The sequence below is a fragment of the Camelus bactrianus genome, chromosome 11 (assembly GCF_048773025.1).
Source record: "Camelus bactrianus isolate YW-2024 breed Bactrian camel chromosome 11, ASM4877302v1, whole genome shotgun sequence".
NCBI classification, from domain to species: Eukaryota; Metazoa; Chordata; class Mammalia; order Artiodactyla; family Camelidae; genus Camelus; species Camelus bactrianus.
In genome coordinates this window covers 72,370,108-72,392,787 of record NC_133549.1, presented here as the reverse complement: position 1 = coordinate 72,392,787, position 22,680 = coordinate 72,370,108, and the positions used below count along the sequence as shown (strand labels likewise).

At 42.5% G+C, this 22,680-nt stretch overlaps 2 protein-coding genes across 9 annotated transcripts in view; one reads left to right on the top strand and one right to left on the bottom strand.

The window, feature by feature from the left end:
* The window catches only part of RPS24 (ribosomal protein S24), a 146,204-nt gene extending 138,219 nt beyond the window's left edge, over window positions 1–7,985 (bottom strand). For 3 of the 7 annotated variants that reach the window (XM_074374298.1, XM_074374296.1, XM_074374297.1), the window contains exons 1-4: window positions 7,896–7,985; window positions 6,346–6,411; window positions 6,046–6,255; window positions 4,623–4,733 (exon numbers count right to left, since the gene is read on the bottom strand). In XM_074374298.1, the coding sequence (XP_074230399.1) occupies window positions 4,623–4,733; window positions 6,046–6,255; window positions 6,346–6,411; window positions 7,896–7,898 (390 nt within the window). In that variant the 5' untranslated portion in view covers window positions 7,899–7,985. Of the gene's footprint in view, window positions 1–1,618; window positions 1,706–2,079; window positions 2,102–4,016; window positions 4,035–4,440; window positions 4,498–4,622; window positions 4,734–6,045; window positions 6,256–6,345; window positions 6,412–7,895 lie in introns of those variants that run through there. The other 4 variants (XM_010963123.2, XM_010963124.2, XM_010963121.2 and 1 more) reach the window with 4 other exon arrangements.
* A 626-nt stretch (window positions 7,986–8,611) lies between these two features.
* POLR3A (RNA polymerase III subunit A) overlaps window positions 8,612–22,680 on the top strand; it is a 42,522-nt gene continuing 28,453 nt past the window's right edge. For both annotated transcript variants that reach the window (XM_074374294.1, XM_074374293.1), the window contains exons 1-12: window positions 8,612–8,830; window positions 13,071–13,206; window positions 13,445–13,582; window positions 13,999–14,170; window positions 14,285–14,439; window positions 16,270–16,509; window positions 16,631–16,793; window positions 16,972–17,108; window positions 18,213–18,316; window positions 18,959–19,100; window positions 21,348–21,488; window positions 22,328–22,397. In XM_074374294.1, coding sequence (XP_074230395.1) covers window positions 8,787–8,830; window positions 13,071–13,206; window positions 13,445–13,582; window positions 13,999–14,170; window positions 14,285–14,439; window positions 16,270–16,509; window positions 16,631–16,793; window positions 16,972–17,108; window positions 18,213–18,316; window positions 18,959–19,100; window positions 21,348–21,488; window positions 22,328–22,397 — 1,642 coding nt within the window. In that variant the 5' untranslated portion in view covers window positions 8,612–8,786. The remainder of the gene's footprint in view (window positions 8,831–13,070; window positions 13,207–13,444; window positions 13,583–13,998; window positions 14,171–14,284; window positions 14,440–16,269; window positions 16,510–16,630; window positions 16,794–16,971; window positions 17,109–18,212; window positions 18,317–18,958; window positions 19,101–21,347; window positions 21,489–22,327; window positions 22,398–22,680) is intronic.

Sequence of the window (22,680 nt, the reverse complement as noted above, 5' to 3'; positions counted from 1 at the left end):
CACACGCCCCTGGGACCATGCCTCCGCACCCCTCCCACAGCTGCTCTGTTTCACCTTGTGCAGTCCTGAGCCAGCACAGATCCAGACCCTCTCCCAAAATCTTCAGCCTCTTGCTCCCACGTGCTGCTCACCAGTCCTCCTCTGCTCCCACACCCTGGTTCAGTCATGGGAAACTGCATTTCCACCAGGGGCCAATGACCTCTCACCTCTATACACTGCTCATTTAAAAATGCCACTCATCTCAAATCCCCAAGGGATTCCAAATCACCCACCAGCCATTTTGGTGAAAATGGAAGCATGCAGATCTAAATTGCCCACTTCTCTACGGTATTCTTACAAGTAGACCATCATATCTTAATTTCCTGTTCCTAACAAGGGAGCACAAAGCAGATTCCCTAGCAAGGGAACCCACAGGGCCATGGGTTCCATAAGCCCGAGTACGCACCCTCAGCACAGCCACAAAAAGAACCGAATACAGCATCCTACACCCTGCACCTGGGCCAGCAGGTTCATGCCCCCTGCTTACCCTGTCACATCTCTGCCCTCCAGCCTGTAACTCCTTCAGTCAAGGCCTCTCACCATGCTCTCTCCCAAATACTCAACCACTCCTTCCTGCAACCCTCTCATATGCCTCCTGCTGTCATGATTCTTGCTTTTTCCGGGATCCCCTTTCAACCCAACCAATCAAGTCTTTTAGTCCTCTACTACTTCCTGAGGTTTTTGTTTTTTCATCCATAGTTCATAATAGCATTTATATGCTTGACTCCTACATGGACTCATCTAACTTAGCAAACCAATCACACACCAACTTCACCGAATGGCTTCCAAAACCCACAAGCTATTAATGCCTCTTCTGCCCCCTCCCAAACCCTCAAGCTCTCCAACTCATGTTTCCTGTCCTCTCAAAGGGTACCTCAATCTACCTGCAACCCTAAAACAACCCCTTTCTCTCAAATCCCCCAACCCCACACAACTGACCAATAACCCACAGTTCAGGTTCTCAACCTCAATGCCTTAAAAAGCCAACATGAGTATCAGCACCTGGCAAAGAAAACGTGGCACTAGATAACCCTCAATGCTTCCTAAAACCCGTGTTATCAAGCAATTACACACGACACCCAAATATTCACCCCTCTAGACCCTTTTTCAAATTCCCCAATCACAATAAGCCACCCATTTACGCCTAAGCACACACCTGCAACACACAAATGATTCTGACATATCCTATTCACTTCGGGATAAATGATGAAAATGTGATCTAGTAACTCTAATTTCTATCAAGGCCAGCAATTTTTTTTTCAGTAACAAGGATTAAGTGGGGTTCTCATAAGATGAAAAAGGAATTCAGGTTTCAAGTCTCTTTCAGAGACTGACCAACTACACTGACAGAAAGTATTAACCTGAGCACACCAGACTGTCCCGTATACTCCCATGCTGCTGATACTCTACACCCTGCCATCTCTGCTGTTAAAGGGAAAGACAAACACCACCCCAACATACCAAGTTTTCACTGAATGCTTAATGGAACATGGGAATTCAGGCAGCACTCAATCTGCTACACAGCAAACTAATCTTATAGCACTCCCAGTAAACTTGAAATATATTCCAAACAACCAGACACGTATAAGTTTTTAGTTTATTAATCCTTTCACGAAAAATCTGCACAATCACCACAGATACAGTCACTGCAGAATCTTTACTCCTTCTGTGAATCAAAGAAAAAGAAAAATTCAGTTAGCAACTGCCTTTAAAACTCTTTAAAAATTAAAGTTGTCTTCAACAAACTCCAAAATTAATGACATTCATGCAGAACAAAAATTAGTAACCTAGATCATGGTGTGTGTGTGTGACCATAATAGAATATAAGCATCAAGAAATAACACTCACATTCAAGTTAGGGATGAAATAAAACATAAATTACTAAGTTTTAAAAACAAAACCACGTCACTACTAGTATTTAAGAGGAACAACTCTTTAGAGTATTTATAAATATATTTTAAAATCTGTATCACATGCTCTATTTTTTAATGACTGTCAACCAAGGAGTCTAGAGATCTAAATGAAAAGCTTGAATTATACCTGTTGTCCAATCTCCAGCTCACTGAATCAGTGTCAGGGAAGGAGGGAAGAGGGAAAAGAAACATTTCATTAATAGTCCCTTTTCAAACTCCTAAATAAACTGCATTAAGTGCATGCAATCAGATTCCTTAAAGATGTCTGTGTTGTTCTTTCCAGTTGCATGTACAGAGCACTCCTTAGACACACTCAGTGATCTTATTCCTCCCAATTTTGAGGACAACTTGCCTGATTACTATGGTTCTTAGGCTGCCACTGCCTACTTATAAGTGGAGCCTTGGCCCCTTTGCTCTCTGTTCAGCAACATTGTGCTGGGCATGCTAGCACTATCAACAGACCTGGGAATCATCCCAGACAAAAGTCTAATTTAACCACAAAAGGAGAGATCTAACTAAATGATCAAGCGTTTTAAAACCTGTCTCAGTTTGGTAACTTAAAAGCCACCATTCACAGTCAACACAAGTAGTGTGAATTAGTATTTAGAGGCAAAACTTAGCTAATGTAAAATGCTTCTATTGCTCTTCAAACACAAGACTACTTATTCCTTAATTTAAAAGAACTCTAGGGGAAGGGTATAGCTCAAGTGGTAGAGCGCATGCTTAGCATGCACAAAGTCCTGGGTTCAGTCCCCAGTACCTCCACTGAAAAACCAAAGAAATAGACAAACCTAATTACCTCACCCTGAAAAAAAAGAAACAAATTTCTATTGCAACCCAAAAGGTGCGATTCCAACATATGAACAAAAACTGAATTCAAAGGAACATTACTGTGCCTGATTTTTTTTTTTTTTGGAGCCAAAAAAATACATGTGCTAATTTATACATTCACTTTCCAGGCGCTTTTCAGAGCAGGGTTAGCAAAATGCATTAGTGCAACTTGAAGCAGGAATAGTGATGGCTCAGGTCCCCACAGGTAGCCCCTCTGCACATGTTACCACTGAGCACTAACACATGGGACTCAAAGGCTGAATGAAGAAGAAAATGTGTTAAACGGTCTTCAGAGCTAGATGAGAACACAAATACTGTTTTTCAACCTCTGGTACCTCTGTCAACAGGTATACTAAGCCTCACAAACAGGAAACAGTTCTCAACAGCAAGTAGCTCCTCTGGCAGTTTGTCCATTACCACAACCCCATGGCACTGGGAAGTCAATTACAGTAGCATACCAGGTTTACTGCCTGCCCTGGCAGGGAGTCACAGTGAGAGAAAGAACAGGGGCGGTGACCACTACTGTTTCAAAACCCTACTAGCCCCAACCCACTGTCAGCCCACTTCACATGTTACTACTGGTTTAGGCTGCTCAAGTGTGCAAAATGTGTTTAAATACACGTGGGAAAAGTGTATTTATCAAAGGCTTTGATGTGAATATACAATTATCTTGGAAATCTTTCAACTAAAAAAAGGGGGTGGCATCAGATATAAAGTTAGAGATCACGTAATAAAAAGCAATGGAATAGTAAAAAAAGATAGTAAAAGGATGCTTTGGGTGGATGCTCCCGGCACAGAGGCTTTGGCAGATATCTGGACCAGTTTTATCATCAGAGCTGCCAAAGAATCAACCAGTCTCCAGGGTCCCCAAGGGAAGACTGCTCGTGACTAGATGAGAGAAACTTTCTCAAGCCAAGTGTTAAGTAAAGCCATTTCCTGGGTGTGTGACTCTGGAACACTGCATTTCCCAAGTGCCAGCTAACAGGGGCCTCCTGAGTAGGGTAGCCACCTTCCTCCACTGGGGCACTTTACAACTTAACATGCTTGTTGAGTTTCCAAAATAAACGTGATTAAAAGCTTTCTCCTTTGCCCACACATACTATTTTACACCACAGCAGTGGTATTATAATAGACCACACTATACAACTCGTCTTCCAAAAGCCAACATGCAAAGCATCAAAGCAAACTCAGTGAAGGTGATGCATCCCCACACCGTGCTCACAATCTCAGTACCTGCTAGACACTTCATTTCTGATGAACAAGAATTCCAAGAAAGTAGAGGGAAAGGGCAAAAAAAAAAGTTCACAGAACACTTGATTATTTGTTAATTTAACAACCCAACACCTTAATTCCATTCAACTATAATTAGCTAGCAAAGCTGGTAAAAAGCTGATCATTAAAATCACTTAAGTCCTGACTAACTGGAGAGGAAAGCAACGACTCTGCTGCCTCCCCAGCACGCCAGGAAAACACAGGCCACATCGACTCAACGTAAGAAAGGAAGTCTTGGGAAACTGCTCCCCCTTTAACAATCTTTGTCAATTAGCAGTAAAATGAAAACTATTCCTGATAGGGCTTGCAAGGCACCCCCCAGGATCACTGAACCGATGTGGCCCCATGTTGTGCTAATCTGTGAGCTGACAAGGGTGTGCAAAGCTACTCTACTGAGGTGTTAAGATACTACGTTACGTGGCTTCTCAAAACAGGTTACCTTCTGTAATCCAGAAGAAGTGAAAAAGAAGAAACATTGAGAAAGGTTATTAAGAAAATAAAACCCCACCTTTCTAGAAACTAAAAACGTGGAATTGATATTTCCGTATTTTCTTTGATTAACTATACCTTTTTGCCAGCACCAACATTGGCCTTTGCAGTCCCCCTGACTTTCTTCATCCTGTTCTTCCGTTCCTTTCGCTGTTTCCTTGAGGTCTTTTTCTTCTCGTATAGGCCATGCTGAGGGAGAAAGGAATACATATACATATGTAGGTGAACTGCAAGCATCAACTCATTACCCTCTAATCTAGTAGGCAGGGAAAGTGACCAGGCTGGAGCTCAAGTAATGCAGCTTCAAAAGTCAAAAATTTTCAAGTGTATTTAACAGTACTTGTTTGTGCTCAAACAGGGTCATCAATTTAGAAGACAGCATGAACAGAATAACTGCACAGAAAGCATCCACTCAGTGCTCCCGGAAAAGTAAATTCAGAAGACTGGCTCTTACAGCCTTGAACCTACAGCTAACTAGGTCCCCACATTGTGGCTTCCCTTCAGGGTCTCTTTCACTTCAACTCCCTGTTCATTACTCACAGCTGATAGAGAAGCCCTTCCCAAGGACCACACCCCCGAACACTGCACTGATCTACTCATCTTCACCGCACCCTCTTGTGCACTCACTGTTTCTGGTGCCTAAAAGAATGTTTCCCAATCTCAACTAGGATCCAGCTTCAGTGTCACCTCAGCCAGGCCTCCCAGATAACCCAATTAAAGAGCGCAGCATCCATCTACCACCTCACTGTGATTTCCCAGATCTATTCTTTGGGAAGATTTTATCTAATCCTAAGGAGGGGGAAAAGGATGAGAAGGGGACAGACACAAGAATTACTCCGAACTAACAATTCTTTTGCTGGTTCGTTATTTAGAACGTAAGCTAGGGAATCTGACCAGCTCATTACTGTTCAGTTGAACCTGAACAACCTGGGTAATAGGGGCACCAACTATAGTTGGCCCTCCACATCTGTGCTTCCTTTGCCATCTGTGTATTCAACCAACCTCGGCCCACTGCAGTACCACAGCATTTACTACTGAAAAAAACACCTGCACATGTGAACTCTCCATTTAAACCTGTGTTGTTCAAGGGTCAGCTGCACTTCACTGCTTGGCACTCAGATAATCAAAAACCCTTCATGGTTCCTGACTACCTACGGACTTAAGTCCAAACTCATTTGGCAACAAGGATTTCACTTAATTTGGTGCCAAGACACCATTCTAAACTCATCCCCCTACTTCCAGTTCTTGCCCTCAGGAACTTTACCTACCCTTCTAGACCAGCTCAAATGCCACCTCCTCAAATGCCAGACACCATTCTGAACCCCTGTACCCTTTCTGTGCATGTATCAAAGAACCTTTCCTCTCACTTAACTTAAAAGCTGTTTACGTCTGGATGCTGTCCCTCTGCAGCCTGCCTGCTCTTGCTCACTTCACTGCACCTACAACACAATGCTATTGAAAAAATGTCTTCAGCAACTGTTGAACAAATGAGGACACCTACTCTTGCAAGCCTGTGTTTGGGTTCATTTTTCTTTGCGTAATCCAAGGAATCGTAAATCATGCCAAAGCCAGTTGTCTTGCCACCACCAAAATGAGTTCTGAATCCAAATACAAAGATGACATCCGGCGTGGTCTTGTACATTTTGGCTAGTTTTTCCCGAATTTCTGTCTTAGGTACTGTTGCCTTCCCAGGGTGAAGGACATCAATGACCTAAAAGGAAATGACCAAGTTTAGCGTTTATTTTAATAAAATACATTTTCAAAAGTGAAAAACAACCAAACCTTGATGTGCCTTCCTTACCATTTGTTTCCGCTGAAGTAGTCGGTTGGTCATGAACTTCCTGGTCCGGATAGTTACTGTGTCATTCTGAAAACATGACACACTGATTAATAAAACCAGTCAACCTTCCCTGATTTTGCTGTGACTTTCCAAAATGTACAACTGCACTATCCAAATCAGTAGCCACTAGCCATTTTGTGGATACTCAGTTGAAATTAGACATTTAAAATGCAATCCCTCAGCTGCAGGAGCCACATTTCTGATGTTCAAGAGCCATGGGTTAGTGGCAGGAAAGCTTCAATTAAAAAAAAAGCACAAATTCCCATCTCCTCCTAACCCACTTAGCACAATGCCTAACACAGGGTACCGATAACACACACAGTATGCATAAAGTACACTGAACAGCCGTATTTTGAATCTGTCAAGATGTCAAACCTGTAAAATCTTACCTCACCTTTACAGAAATTACTCTGGAGCAAGGTTTCTCAAAACCAATGTTTTGGTCCAGCTACTCCCTTATTGTGGGGAGTGCCCTGTGTATTTTAGGATGTTTAGTAGTATCCTTGATTTCTAATCACTAGACTCCAGTAGCACCCTTCCTCCCTAGTTGTGACCAAAAATGTCTCCAGATTTTGTCACCCGTCCCCTGAGGCAAAAATCACCCCCAATTCAGAACCATTTCTCTGGAGTAAAGCTGTAATTCATACAAATTTTAAAGTCACAGCACTGTGTTCCCGCACAAATTTGACCACAAACATTGCGCTACCTACGTGTAAACGACCCTTCTTGAATAACCAACACTACACCTGACGAAAAAACTACATTCCCTTCTGAATGACCCAAAGGCTTATACTCAGTAACTGCTAAGAAACGTTGGCACTCAGCATGCTCACACTAATTAGAAAAATTTTACTAAAAAGAAGAAGAGAGGTTTCTCATGGCAGCGACTGACTGCTAAATTGCAACTAGTTTGGGAAAAAAAAAGTTCGCTTCAACAGTAATCAATTCTTAAAGAGGAGTCAAAGGGAAAAAAAGAGTCGCAAATGAAGCGGGATTAAAAACGGGTGCTGAACCGTCGAAAGAAGGAGCTAACCAGTCATGACAGAGCAAGCCTCAAGGCAACTCCTCTGCCTGGGGCCTCAGTTTCCCCCATGTGAGGCAAGATATCTATTTGGCTGAGCATATTCTAGCTTACACATGGGATCGATTTCACTTGTTGCAACTCACCCGGGAGGTGCCGACACCCTCTTCACCTCTTGGACTGACTTCACCGGCAAACCAACTCTCTCTCCTCACCCCACCCCCGACTCAATCCACTAGGCTTCACCGAGCCGACAAACGCAGCAGCCGCTCCCGTAGTCCCCATTCCCTAGACTCTGAAGCCCGGTATAATCGGGTCGACAGTGCAGCCCGGACTCCCCCGCCGGCGGTTCCCGGACTCTCGGCAACCGGCTGCCGCCAGACACGGCCAGGGATGAGCAACCAGGCTTCGGCGGGCCTAGGTGCACACGGTGGGACTTGTGGGACGGAGGATGCCTCCGATATGCGGCGGATGATTCCAGGAGACTCACCATGATGGCAGCAGGTCTTCAAGCAGCCGGGGAGGAAAAGAGGGTTGATTTCTGCCGGCCAATCATATCAACGCTCACGGAAGGACCCCGGGCGACGCGAGTGGGGGCGTGGCCACACCGCGAGGCCGACCGCGCCAATGCCTGATTGAAAGTGCTTGAGACTGAGCATCTTCGCTCTTTGGACACACCCCCGGAGCGTGAACTGGCCAATCCGGAGAGGGAACAGCTTGGGCCGACTAGGTTTACGCAAGCACCTGGCCATTATCTTGAATTGTCTGTACTTAGAATTCCTGCAAACCGGGTTAAGGTTTAAATCGCCTCCCCACCCGCGTTGGAGACTGGTAAAGCTAGAAGGTATCCTTGGAGGTCCTCTCGACCAGCTTCTTCATTTTACTGCTAGGAAAACTGCGGAAACCCTGACTCAAAACCCTTGTTATCTCAAGTACAGAAAACTGACCGTTTTAATTTATTGCTATTATTTTTCTGGGATTCTCTAGTGATTTTCTAATTAAAATTTTTTAAACTATGTAATTTGTTTTTTCTGAAAATCGTAATCCCTACAAAAAGTGAGCTTTTAATAAGTATCCCCTTGATCCAGAAATCTGCGAGTTGTTTAAGGTGGGAGACAGGTATCGGGTCAGTTTCAGGGAGGAGCCGCTAGATGGCAGGGTAGGGAGAAGGCGGAAAGCGACGTTCCGGAAGCCTCTCTTAACAGACGTGCCAGCGAGTAGCGGAAGTGGAGGAGGGCACGTGGGGCGCTCTACGGTGGCCGAAAGGATGCCGCAGATGTGTTAGCAACGAGTCAAGGAGCATCCTCGGGTGGTGTGCGAAGGGTCGCGTTTCTAGTCAACCTCCACGAGTCTCTAGGAGGGAGCCCCAGCAGCCGTCACCATGGTGAAGGAGCAGTTCCGGGAGACGGATGTGGCCAAGAAAATGTAAGATGGAGTAAGAATCCCAAAGGGCGGAGAAACTAGGGATAGAGAGGTGCCAGGTCAGGGTCTTGAGTCTCGAAGGGTCAGAGGTGAGGGTCAGTGGGAAGGGGAGGGTCAGTGGGAAGGGGAGGGCCAGGAATCAATGGAAGTTGTGGGCACAATTCAGGAGTATTAGGTTACGTCGGTGAATATTGATCGGGTAAAGGGCATTTCTGCATCTGGGGAACAGCAGGCCCGAGGTGGTCCCTTGGGCTTGGGCGGAGAAGGTGGGATATGGTGGGAACCTTGGCGATGGGCCTCGCCCTATGGGCCGCGTTCTCCTGATGTCAAACGATGACCCCTTCCAGCGAATTTTGCGTCATTGCAGCGTGGGGCGGGGTCTGGTTTTGTTGCAGAGCCCATGACACGGAGGTATTATTTGCTGACCAAAAGGATGGAGTTGCCAGCCAAAAAGCTGTACTACAGTCAGATGGAAAGCTGTCTGAAAAATGTGGCTGCTATTCTGGGCCTTCTTCAGAGGTTATTTATTAGGCCACTGTCTCTCCTGAGAGTTTCCGTTAAAGAAATAAATCAATAGTTGCTGCTGCACACACCTACTGAGGAAAGTACTGTGTGTTGGGCCCAATGATAAGAATTAGAGATATGACATGAGTAAGACCTTACTGCCTAGTCTAGCTGGAGAAGGTAGAGAAGTCAGCGTTGGGTAGGACAAGTGCAAGGACAAGGGTAGGCATAAGGGGTTCTGAGAGCACCAAATGGGAAAGGGGTTCAGGTAGAAGAAAGCAGACCAAACAGTCTTCCTCTAGGAGCATACCGGAGGGAGAAAGGGTAACAATCAGCAGGAAGCAGGAGATTTGAAGTTGTGTTCCGGAGTCATCTTGCAGGCAGTGAGGACTCTCTGAAGGGTTTTAATTAAGCAGAGGGGGGGTGTCTTGATGATAGTTTTTCTTCTTGAAGATCTCTTCTGATTCTCAGGGGATGGAATAAAGAGGAAGACCTTGGAGGCCAGGGCAGGGATCCAGGCAGAGGGATAATGGCCTGCACTGGGGTGGTAGAGTCAATGGAAAAGTTGATTTCAGAAGGGATTAGAGAGCGCTTTAATATTCGCATTATAGGGGTCCCAGAAAGAGGACAGAGAGAGAAAGGACCTGAGAAGATTTTTGGAGAGAGAATCGCTGAAACTTCCCCAACTTGGAAAAGGAAATAGTCACCCAAGTCCTGGAAGCGCAGAGGGTACCACACAGAATCAATCCAAAGAGGAACACACCAAGGCACATAGTCATCAAATTGACAACAATCAAGGATAAGGATAAAATATTAAAATTAGCAAGAAAAAAAGCAATGAATAACATACAGGGGAACTCCCATAAGGTTATCAGCTGATTTTTCAGCAGGAACTCTACAGGCGAGAAGGGAGTGGCATTATATATTTAAAGTGTTGCAAGGGGGAAACTTGTAACCCTGAATACTCTATCCAACAAGGCTCTCGTTCAGACTTGATGGAAAAATCAAAAGCTTCACAAATAAACAAAAGCTAAAAGATTTCAGCACCATCAAACCAGCTTTACAACAAATGTTAAAGGACCTTCTCTAGTCATCAGACCACAAGAAAAGAGAACAAAAAGAAGAAAGAGGAAAAAAAGAGAGAGACCCACAAAAGATTACTTTGGCTGTTCAGGGTCTTTTGTGGTTCCTTATAAATTTTAGAATTGTTTGTTCTAGTTCTGTAAGGAATGTCACGAGTATTTTGATGGGGGGTTGCATTGGATCAGTGGATTCCTTTTGTAGTGTGGCCATTCTGATAGTTTTGATTCTTCCAACCCAAGAGCACAAGAAATCTTTCCACTTCTTTGTGTCATTTCAGTTTTCAGAGTATAGGTAGCCTCCTTGGTTAAGTTTATTTCTAGGTATTTTATTGTTTTTGATGTAATGGAAATGTCTCTGCCAGGTATAAAATTCTGGTTTTTGAAGTGAAATTTTTTAAAAAAAAGTGAATGAAGGGCCACAAATGGCAAAATATCCTTTTTTATAGGTGACTTGTGTTCCATTACATATATATACACTGCATCTCCATTATCTGTTCAACTGTTGATGTACACTTAGCATGCTTCCGTATCTTGGCAATTATAAGTAATGTTGCTATTAATAGCAGGGTATATGTCTCTTTTTGAGTTAATTCTTATTTTGTGGTTGGCTTTATTCCTTTGATAACTATGTAAGTTTAAAAAGCTAAAGCTCTAAACGTTCTTAGAAACAATGAACAGTGCATATATGTAAATTAAAAAATATATGTGCAATAAAAAAAAAAGATCTATCAAGCCATGAAAGACATGGAAGAAACTTAAAAGACGTATTACTAAATGAAAGAAGTCAATCTGAAAAGGCTACAAACTGTACGATTCCAACCAAATGACATTCTGGGAAAGGCACAGCTACAGAAACAATAAAAAGATCGTGGTTTCCAGGGGTTTGGGGAGAGGGAGGGAGGGAGGGATGGGTAGATGCAGCACAAGGGATTTTTAGGGCAATGAAATTATTCTGTATGATACTATAGTGGTGGCTACATGTCATTATGCATTTGTCAAAGCCCATAGAATGTACAACATCAAGAGTGAACCCTAATGTGAACTATGGACTTCGGTTGATAATAATGTGCCCATGTGGTTCATTGACTGTACCAAATATGCCACCCTGATTGAGGGATGTTGAGGGTGGGGAGGGCTATGTGGGAACTCTGTATTTTCTGTTCAATTCTGCTGTAAACCTGAAACTGCTCTTAAAAAAAAAAAAAGTCTATTAAAAAAAAAGAAGGGATTAGGGTATGAAATTGACAGCACTGGGAGGCATAGGTAAGGGAGAAGCGAGACTGACACACAGCATTTCTTGTTAGGGCAGCTGTGTGGACAGTTGCCATCCACTGGAATGGGGGAACTGAGGGTCTTACCTGGATGAATCCTCCCAGGTGGTCTCTCCATATCCACCCCAGCTGCCCTGCCCTGACCATTTTCAGATGCAATCTGTTCTCACCAAGCAGCCCAAGTGACTGTTAAAATGCAGATTAGATCCCTGACACTGCAACTTGAAATCTTCCAGCAGCTTTCCCTTGTACTAACATTTAAATTCCCTACCAAAGTGAGGAACTGGCCCCTGCATACCTCACTGACTTCGTCTCATGCCATCAGCTTTCTGTGCTCTGGTGTACCAGTTTCCTTTGGTTCTTTGAGAATGCCAAGCTAGTACTGGCCCTGGAACCCTGGTCCTAGTTACTGTCTACTTCCAATGCCTGGCTTCGTGATCATCTTGAGGCCGGCTCCCTTTTATTCAGGATTCGGCTGAAATGTCAGTTTAACAGAGAGACTTTCTGACCACACAACATAAAGTAGTGTCCTCAGGCTCTCTCCTGTACTGCTTCACATCATTTTCATTCTCTGTGTCTACTCACTTTGGGGTATCTGTTTATTCTCTGCCTTGTCGTCCTTGAAATTGAGCTCCAGGTTTGCTGGGTCCTTGTCTGTCTTACTCAGTCTGTATCCTCGGCCACTCAGGGTGATGCCTGGCATGTAGTAAACCCCCAGTTTGTTGGGAAAATGAACAAAGGAACAGATTTGAGAAAGGAACTTCTTGGTTCTCTTTTAGATCTGTTGAGTTTGAGGTGCCTGTGTAGCTGTCAAAAAGAGGTATCTGTATAATCTCCAGCTGAGTAGAAGATGCCAACCTACATATCAAGACTAGATAGACATCAGCATATACTCAAGTGACACAATCACTCAGGAATAGTGTGTAGAAAGAAGAGAAGAGGATGAAGGTTGTAACCCTAGGTGGGGAGAGAAGCCAATATTTAAGGAATGGCATTAGAAGAAATCACAAAAGAGGCTTAAGAAACAGCCAGAGAGGGAGGGAAAAAAACTCAAAGCATATACGGTGTTACCAAAGCCATGAGAAGAAACTATTTCAAGGTAAGGGATGGAGGGTTACTGCCAATGCTACAGAGAAGTAAAATGAGAAATTCTTGTTGAATTTAGCAGCAGGCAGGTAGCCTCGACCGGGCGAGCTCCATTCGTTAGATGGTGAAAGTGGAAAGGATTCAGCAGGATGAAGGGAAGCGTAATAATGGGGGAGCAGAGCCTGTAGGGAGTCGGAAGGATAAGGTTGTTTATAGTGTGTCACATGTGTAATTGCCATTTTTGGTAAGTGGTTTTGATGCAACTGTTCCCCTATTTCTTTCCAATCTGTTTTGGAACAGAAGCCACATCTGTTTTGGGATGAAGTCAGCTGAGGAGATGCGCCAGCAGGCACACATCCAGGTTGTGAGTAAGAACCTGTACAGCCAGGACAACAACCATGCCCCATTGCTGTACGGGGTGCTTGACCACAGAATGGTAAGACCCCTGCCCTTCCTGCTTCCATGTATTTTGACTTGCTGATGAAACTGGTGACTTACCAGATAAGAAGAAGCAAGAGCTTCCTTCCGTCTCCCTCATTCCCCCTGTACATCTCAAGGACCACAGTCCTCTTTGGTCAGTGGGATGTGAATACCCTGCAGCTTCCCAGGTGATCCTGACTCTGAGTCCCTGTCCAGTGGTCTCCGTTGACTATTGGGTGTGTTTTTATCCACAGGGTACGAGTGAGAAGGACCGTCCTTGTGAAACCTGTGGGAAGAACTTGGCTGACTGTCTGGGCCACTATGGTTACATTGATTTGGAATTGCCGTGTTTTCATGTGGGGTACTTCCGAGCAGTTATAGGCATCTTACAGGTAAGCGTGTATCTGTTTATTTCCAGGGTATTAACTTGAGAGTTAATTGATCCATGGATGTTCAAGTGAGCTTAGGAAATATTATACTAAGCGCATGATATTTTATCTTATAGTAAATTAAATTGCTCAAAGATTCTTTTTCCTTGATTTTCATTGAATGAGTAGTAAGGATGCATTGTAAAAAATAATTCAAGCAATACAGAACAGTATGAAGAAAAAAAAGTTAACAAAACCTTTCCGGCTGGCTGTAACTACAGCCAGTATCCAGCAGAACACGACTTCTTCTATGCATGTCTTCCTGTAGATCCGTGCATGTGGTTAAGTGTTCTGGGCAAGGGGTGGAGGTGGCATTTTACAAAGAAAAGACTTTTTCATCCTCTCTCGTTCTTTTATCTGTTTTGTTTAACTTTTAAAAGATGATCTGTAAAACCTGCTGCCACATCATGCTGTCCCAGGAGGAGAAGAAGCAGTTTCTGGATTATCTAAAGAGGCCTGGCCTGACCTACCTCCAGAAGCGAGGGCTGAAGAAGAAAATCTCTGATAAGTGCCGGAAGAAGAGCACATGCCATCACTGTGGCGCCTTTAACGGTGAGCGGGATGTGCCTCGTCTCTCATCCCGTAGTTCCTGTGACCACATGTCCCAGAGTTTAGCATAACCAAAACCTGATTTTTTTTTCCAACTGTGGTCATTAACTCTTACAGGTACTGTAAAGAAATGTGGGCTACTGAAGATAATTCACGAGAAATACAAGACTAACAAGAAAGTGGTGGATCCGATCGTGTCAAATTTCCTTCAGTCTTTTGAAACTGCCATCGAGCATAACAAAGAAGTCGAGCCTCTGCTGGGCAGGGCGCAGGTGAGCTGGAAAATTCTAGAATTCTCTTGGTTGTAGACTTCTTCCCTGACTGCTTCAGGTGGCAGTGAGGTGCCCATCACTGGGAGGCAGGGGCGCAAGGACCCAGACCAGAAAGCCTGTAGTGGGAGTCCTTCCTTCTCCCCAGCTGCGCTGCCATCACCTCCCAGACAGGACTATAGACACTTTGTCTTTTGGCAGTGTTCTAAGGGCGGCAGCTAGCTGTTCAAACATTTCCTTCTTTACTTTCTTTGTTCTTCTTCTCATTGGGTTACGCATAGCAAATTCTGCTTGTAGCATGTAGTCTCAGTCACGTAGTCTGATCCCAAGAACATTTAATAAATAACCAGCAACAAGACACAAGCTGACAATTTTTACCTGTGATCTTTGACCATCTCTGATAACTTACATTATGAGTAAGTTGTTACAGCACAGCACTTCCATTAAGTGAAGTTAATACAAAGGCAATGTAAGTTCACTAGGGAAAGTTTAAATATAAAAAAAGAAAAAGAAAAAAGACTATTATTCCACTCGCCTAAAGACAGCCCTGTTAAAACACCTTGGTAAACTCTTTCATTTCCTCTTTTCTGTATAGATGTACATTTTCCCCCAAAATGAGATCATATTGTACACATGCTTATTTCACTTATCAATATTTTGTGAACACCTTTTATGGCAATATCACATTTCTGTAGCCTCTTTTTTAATTGAAATATAGTTGATTTACAATGTTGTATTAGTTTCTGCTCTTCAGCAAAATGATTCAGTTTTCTATATATGCATATTTTTTCGTATCTTTTTCCATTATGGCTTATTACAGAATATTGAATATAGTTCCCTGTGCTATACAGTAGGGCTTTGTTGTTTATCTATTTTATATATAGTAGTTTGTATCTGTTAATCCTAAATTCCTAATTTATCCTTTCCCACTCTCTTTCCCCTTTGGTAACCATAAGTTTCTATTTCTGTGAGTCTGTTTCTGTTTTGTAAACAAGGTCATTCGTATCATATTTTAGGTTCCACATATAGGTAATATCATATGGTATTTAATCTTTCTCTTTCTGATTTACTTCATTTTAGTATGACAATTTCCAGATCCATCCATGTTGCTGCAAATGGCATTATTTCATTCTTTTTTAATGGCTGAGCAGTATTCCACTGCATATATATACCATGTCTTCTTTATTCAGTCATCTGTCAATGAACATTGCTTCCAGTGCTACTGTGAACACTGGGGTGCATGTGTCTTTTCAAATTAGAGTTTTCTCCAGATATATGCCCAGGAGTGAGATTGCTGGATCATATGGCAATTCTATTTTCAGTTTTTTAAGGATCCTCCATACTATTTTCCACAGTGGCTGCACCAAACTACATTCCCACCAACAGTGTAGGAAGGTTCCCTTTTCTCCATACCTTCTCTAGCACTTGTAATCTGTAGATCTTTTGTTTTTCCCAAAGGCTTCATAGTTTTCCATGTATGGATGTACCATGATTTTATCTAGTCATTAACCTTTTGGGCTGTTTCCAACTTTTCACTATTAAGAATAGCTTTAGTGAACATCCTTGTAGCTGATCCTTTGTTTAATTTTTTAAATCATACTCGTTAGAATAATTATGAGAAGTGGAATTAGTGGCTTAGATTATTGGCATAAAAGGCATGGATGTTTTTAGGGTTCTTGCAACGTAGCGTGTTATTGGAAGTCTCTGTCATCATTTACACATATTCTCAGTGAAGTGGTCGATAGGTTAGAGGGCATGGAGAAGTAAGCCCTTGCCCAGGCTGTCGAAAACCAACATGTATTTGATTCCTTCCTTCCTTCCCTCCTTCCATAGGAAAACTTGAATCCCTTAGTAGTTCTGAATTTATTTAAACGAATCCCAGCTGAAGATGTCCCTTTACTTCTGATGAATCCAGAAGCTGGAAAGCCCTCAGATTTGATTCTCACACGGCTTTTAGTGCCCCCTCTGTGCATCAGACCCTCTGTTGTGAGTGATTTGAAGTCTGGCACCAATGAAGATGATCTGACGATGAAATTGACAGAAATCATCTTTCTAAATGATGTCATTAAAAAGGTCAGTGCTTCTCATTATAATTTCCAAGCTCCAAGTTTTGGAGTATGTCTATGCGGACACTTCTGATGGAGAAAGTCAGGTTGACCAGGCTTGTTTCTGTTTATTCTCTGCTCATTTTTAGCATCGGATATCAGGAGCTAAGACCCAGATGATCATGGAAGACTGGGATTTCCTGCAGCTGCAGTGTGCCCTTTACATTAACAGTGAGCTCTCGGGCATTCCCCTCAACATGGCGCCCAAGAAATGGACCAGAGGCTTTGTCCAGCGCCTGAAGGGAAAACAAGGTACGTTCCAACATGTGCAGGAGACAGTCTACTGCCTTTATTTCATTTTTGGGGGGAACATATGTCCATCTTTTCCAGATCACAGAGATCACAGGCTTTCCTTGGTCTTTCTGGTCATTTACCCCCAAACAGCACACATTGTGCCTTGGAGACCTATGATATATTTTTATTTATTCAGGTCGATTTAGAGGCAATCTCTCAGGAAAGAGAGTGGATTTTTCTGGCAGAACAGTCATCTCACCTGACCCCAACCTCCGAATTGATGAGGTAGCTGTGCCAGTTCACGTGGCCAAAATTTTAACTTTTCCTGAGAAGGTAAGTACATTAAGTTGGTCAGTATTTTGCTTTGAATTCAGTCTTTGATGTTGCATTTTGAGATTATAAACGACTGACAGTGAAAAATTCCCAGTAACCCACCCAGCCCGCAGTCTGGCATGTGCGCGTTTCTCTCTCCAGTTTGTTTCATACAAACATCACCGCGTATGACGTCTGCAACACAGACAGCCACAGCTGTGTCTGCCCTTGTGTGTGTAGCCTCAGATACACATTAAACACACAAGTTTGCAATTTTGTTTTCCAAATAATGTATTTGACATCTTTCTGTAGTTTGTATCTCATGTGTTAAAGTAACTAAATTGTAAACACCACACCCAGTTAATTTTCTTGGGATGAATTATTACTTTTAAAGCCTTAGAGTCACTGAGCCAAAGACGTGAATGGTTTATAGGGCTACTAGTGTATACCCAGCAGGGCTGTACCACTTTACCCTCAGTTCATACCATCGCTGGTATGAAATGGTATCTATGGTACTTTGTTTTTTAACTAAGCTGTAAATAATGGCAAGGCCTGGTAACAGGAGGATGTTGATTGGCTTTGCCCTTAATATTCATAATTGGCCCAAATCATAGATGCTTCTGGTTCAGTTTCTGTAAAGTGCCCTTGTTGAGCTACTAATGGTCCAGAGTTTTCTTGTCTGAGATGGTGTCTCACAGTTGTCCAAGAGGCTGGAGAACATGGCAATTCAGACCAGGGCCTCCGGTGCTGGTGTCACCACTCTTAAACCTTAGAAGCCTATGGTAAATCCTTGCAGTTGAAGTTACCACCTGTTTTTAGGATCACAGAATATGCTGGAAGGTCCCTACAGATCAGTCCAGCTGACTCGTTTTACTGATGGGGAAACCAAAGGCCAGTAAAGAACTTGGCCCTGTCACCCAGCAAGTGAGTGACCGAGTTCACACCTGAACCTGGTGCCATTCCATTGCTGTCGTTATGTTCAAGACCCTAGCAGCAGGGTGCCCAGGGGTGCCTCTCTTTCTCCTAGAATGACCCAAGGAAAGTAAAGATTGAGACCCAGTTCCGTGTAGTGTGCTAGCTTAAAAAACCTAACAATATCTCATTGTGTTTATTTCACTCCTGCAGGTGAACAAAGCAAACATCAACTTTTTGAGGAAACTGGTTCGAAACGGCCCTGAAGTTCACCCAGGAGCCAATTTCATTCAGCAGAGACACACACACATGAAAAGGTAATGCTTTCATAGTATCATTGGCTATAACTACCTTTGCATGACCAAGTTTACTGTTGCCACACTCAGCCACAGAAAACAGTCCACAGTACAATCGCGATATTTTAGCATGTGGAAATTACCTATCAGAAATTGTAGGTACGTTGTTTACTCTGTTTGCTTGTTGACTATTCACAGTGTTCATTTGTTCTTTAGTGTTTGATGTTATTGGACCTATGTGGACGAAACTCATTGGGACATGAAAGCAGGTCATTTTCTGTGTCACCTGGGGTGCTCTGAGGTCACCTAGGTGTGCTCATAACCCAGGAGGCACTCATTTTGCCAGTTCTGGCTTTCCACAGCCAGATGCACTGATCACCAGTGCCTTTTTATTTCATGAGATTAAAACAGCAACAGGGCCGCGTGGGAGAAGCTGGTTCTCTATTTCTGTGATTCCAAGACATACTTTTTTTCGTATTTCAACATTTCTAAAAGTAAGATATATTTTACAATCAATTTGTCGTAGTTTAATTGCTGGCATATGGAGGCATCTTAAATTCAATGAAATGTCATCATTTCAGAGACTGAATCCTGATATGAAGAGGGAGACACTTGCTGAGGAAACTTTGTTCTCACAGACCACATCTCTTATTGTATGTTAAGGTTTTTGAAATACGGAAACAGGGAAAAGATGGCTCAGGAGCTCAAGTACGGGGACATCGTGGAGAGACACCTGATAGATGGAGATGTGGTCCTGTTCAATCGGCAGCCCTCGCTGCACAAACTGAGCATCATGGCGCATCTGGTGAGTACAAGACTGGTTTGTATTTTCTGCATGTGCTGTACTAAGTTCCAAACTTCTAAAATTTAAATTGCCAGTAATCACAGATTTTCATCACTTTTTGTTTTCCTCTTCTCTCACTTTTTAGTTTGAGTGAAACTCCTAAGTTTCAAGCTTCCCTTCAATGTTTTTAATATTTATAACTTACTAGTCATGCAACAGTAAAACAGGAACTAATTGAAAGTTAGTTTGAAAGTGGCTACTGTGATTTCACTTGCAACAAAATATATACATATACATGTGCCCACAAACTTAGGTAAAGTAGATACAGCAGAAAGTTGGCTTGTTTTAACGTAGCATGTTAACTAAGGACCTAAAATGCTTACAGGATTTCTCTTTGCAGCAGTTCTCCAACTAAGACCTTAAACCATATTTTGGGGGGTGGTTTAGTTTTTGCAGCAGCAGCAGTTTCTTTTTCTGGAGATTTAAAATGGAAACAAGATGCAACTTAATTTGTTAAATATTCATAAATTCTCCTATCTGCAAAGCCATTAAATCCCTGAGCATTTGCAGACAGACTCCTAAGGTAGTGTTTTTGTAGATTTTTTTTTCCAGTAGCTTATAAAAACATTACATCAGTCCTTTTGCTCAGTGGTGGAAATACCAAAGAAGCAGTTCATGATTATGGAGTTATTATTATGGAGATGTAGGAGGCGAACAAAAGCCTTCCCTTGCTGGAAACTTTTGATTAGCTCTGGGGCATTTTAACATAGAAATATTTTTGCTTGAAAATCTTCAGATATATCCAAAAGTAGAAAGAATTTGGTGATGAACTCACACATTCCCATCCTCTGTATTTTCGGTAATTTTCAAGATTGTGCCACACTTTTTTTCCTCTCTTTTTCCTTTGATGAACTCATGTCTTTTTTCTGTGTGTGTTCAGTTTACTTCTGTAAGACACACATAACTGTCACGCCTCACAGTGAAGTCATTCCTCGGTGTTGTCTGGTACCCCATCCATAGTGAGGTTCACCCAGGTATCTCAAAAGACTTTTTGCAGCTAGTTTGTTCAAAGCAGGATGCAAAGTCTGTCTACACATTACATTTAGTTGATACATGTATTAAGCCTCTATCTAATCTAGGACTGTCCCCCCTCCTTTTAATTTCAGTGTCATTGTTGAAAAAACAAGGTCATTTTTCCTGAAAAATGTCACATGTTCTCTGTCTGCCTGTGTGTGGCGCTAAGGATTCCTTCATGCTTCCTCTTATTTCTGTAAACTGGAAATTAACTTTCAAAGCACAATCAGATTCAGGTTCAACTTTCTGGCCAAAATACCTCATAGGTGGTGCTGGCTACTTCCTCTCGCCGTATTTGAGGAAACACGTTGTCTGGCTGGCCCACTCTTAGGTATGCTAAGGAGGTTAGGGATTCAGATGCTTCAGCCTGGGGCCTCTCTTGAAAAGTTCCTCATCCTTTTCTCTGATGGTCTCATTCTCCATTTATGATCATTGCCTATATATTATTTTATTGGGATTGCAAAATGGTGATTTTTCTATCATTTCTTTCACTTTTAATACCTACCATTCTTGTAATGAACAATTCTCCCTTGTTAATTATGACTTATTTACTTACCCAAAAATAGAATTTGTAAAAGAAAGGCAGCATTAATGTCTATTATTTTTCCTTTTTTGTCAGTTTAGGGGATTAAAAAGTTGGTGCTCAGTTTCTTCAAACTAGATTGGTTTGTGGTTTTTGTTTTGTTTTGGCTTTCCCTTTTTTCAACGTCATCATAAACTCATGGGTTTTTATCTAGTCAGTGTGTTTTAATTAACTTCTGCCATTAATCTTTTGATAGCAAACTGTGACAGCGTTGACCAGTGGGAACCCCTTTCTCATGGCTCCTGTGTTGATGTTTGCCTCATAGTATTAAAACAAATTTATTGCATTGTTTTGATCTGATAAAGCTATTTGAATGAGTCTACAAGTGACATATCACTTGCCAGAACATATTAGACATTTACTTTCTTAATCTAAAGTGTCCAATTCTCCCGGAAGCCTTTTTTTTTCCTGCTCTTGAAAAGGTTTTTTTTTTTTCCTATCAAGGGCCTGTATTTATTGAATTTACATGTTTATAAGAAACAGAACACGTGGTGTAGATTTTAGCCAGTTGACTGTAAGATCAGGAAGACATTTTTTAATGTTGTAACTAAAAAGCTTTTGGATAAATGACTTAAGTCCTCCTGTTTTGTTTTTTGTTTTGTATTCCACAGGCCAGGGTCAAGCCCCACCGGACCTTCAGATTTAACGAATGTGTCTGTACACCCTACAATGCAGATTTTGATGGTGACGAAATGAACCTTCATCTTCCTCAAACAGAGGAAGCTAAAGCGGAGGCCCTTGTTCTGATGGGGGTATGTAGGGTGGTGCAGCCCAGTACCTGAGTAACAGCTCCTTAAAAGGAGGGGAAGGAAACGTGTCCTGTTTGAAAACACCCTACAGTATGTTAGGGAGTTAGTTCCTCTGGGAGGCAGGGAACTGAGCAGAGTGGGTGTCTTCGGCCCTGTCATGGGCTCCTAGGAGAAAATAGACACATGAGCGCCAGTTGTGAAAAGGTAAGATCAGGGTGTAGCAGAAACTTGGGTGTTGGGTATCATGGTCAGTTACTTCTCAGTTTAAAAAAAAATTGAGCAAATGCTACACTTTGATGCACAGAATCTTCTTTAAATTGGTTAATCATGCACTGAGCAAGAAGCACCCATTTTTGCCAAGGTATGCACTTGTTACATTTTAACTCTTAATGTCTTTGGAGAAATTTGACTGTTCTGCTGTCACTATGGAGAGAGTGGGATTGATTGACTTCAAAGATAACACAGTGCTACTCATCATTCATAGCAGTAAATTTCCTTTGGAGGAGAGCACTTGTTAATAACAATAACGTCTTACACCTATAGGGTTCTTTATAGGAACCCAAAGCAACTTCACTCAGAATTTGAGTGTTGGTACGAACCTCTAAGGTCAGTCTTGCTGGTATCTTTCCTCTCCCCTTGACAGGAGAGGGAAGAGCTGGACTGAGATGAAGGAGCCGGAAGTGAGTGACAAAGCTGGGATTGAGGACCCCTGGCTTCCAGTTCTCAGCCTCATCTTCCTGCTACTCTTTATTCATAGCAATTCAGAGTCTTTGTGGGCCGATCTTTGGGGTTGTATCAAGCATCCAAGAATGGCTAACTTACTGTGTTCATTTTTCCTTCAGACTAAAGCAAATCTTGTCACCCCAAGGAACGGAGAACCACTAATTGCTGCTATTCAGGATTTTCTGACAGGTGGGCTATAGAATTCACTTGAAAAGAGACTGTGGAACAGGAAGATTCTCATTCTCCATGATTCATGTGGTGGCTTGAAAAGCTGTTTAATTGCCTGTGTTTAATTCTGTTGTTTACTGACTGGGATTGTGGACCTACTTGAGACACTTTGTATTGGCTGCTTGTTCACTGAACCAGCAAGCATTTAGTGAGCTCCTTCCGTACATGAGACATTTTTATTTTTCTAAATGCTGGATATACAGCAATGAGTAAAACAAGGTCCCTTTCCTGGTGGAGCTTGGAT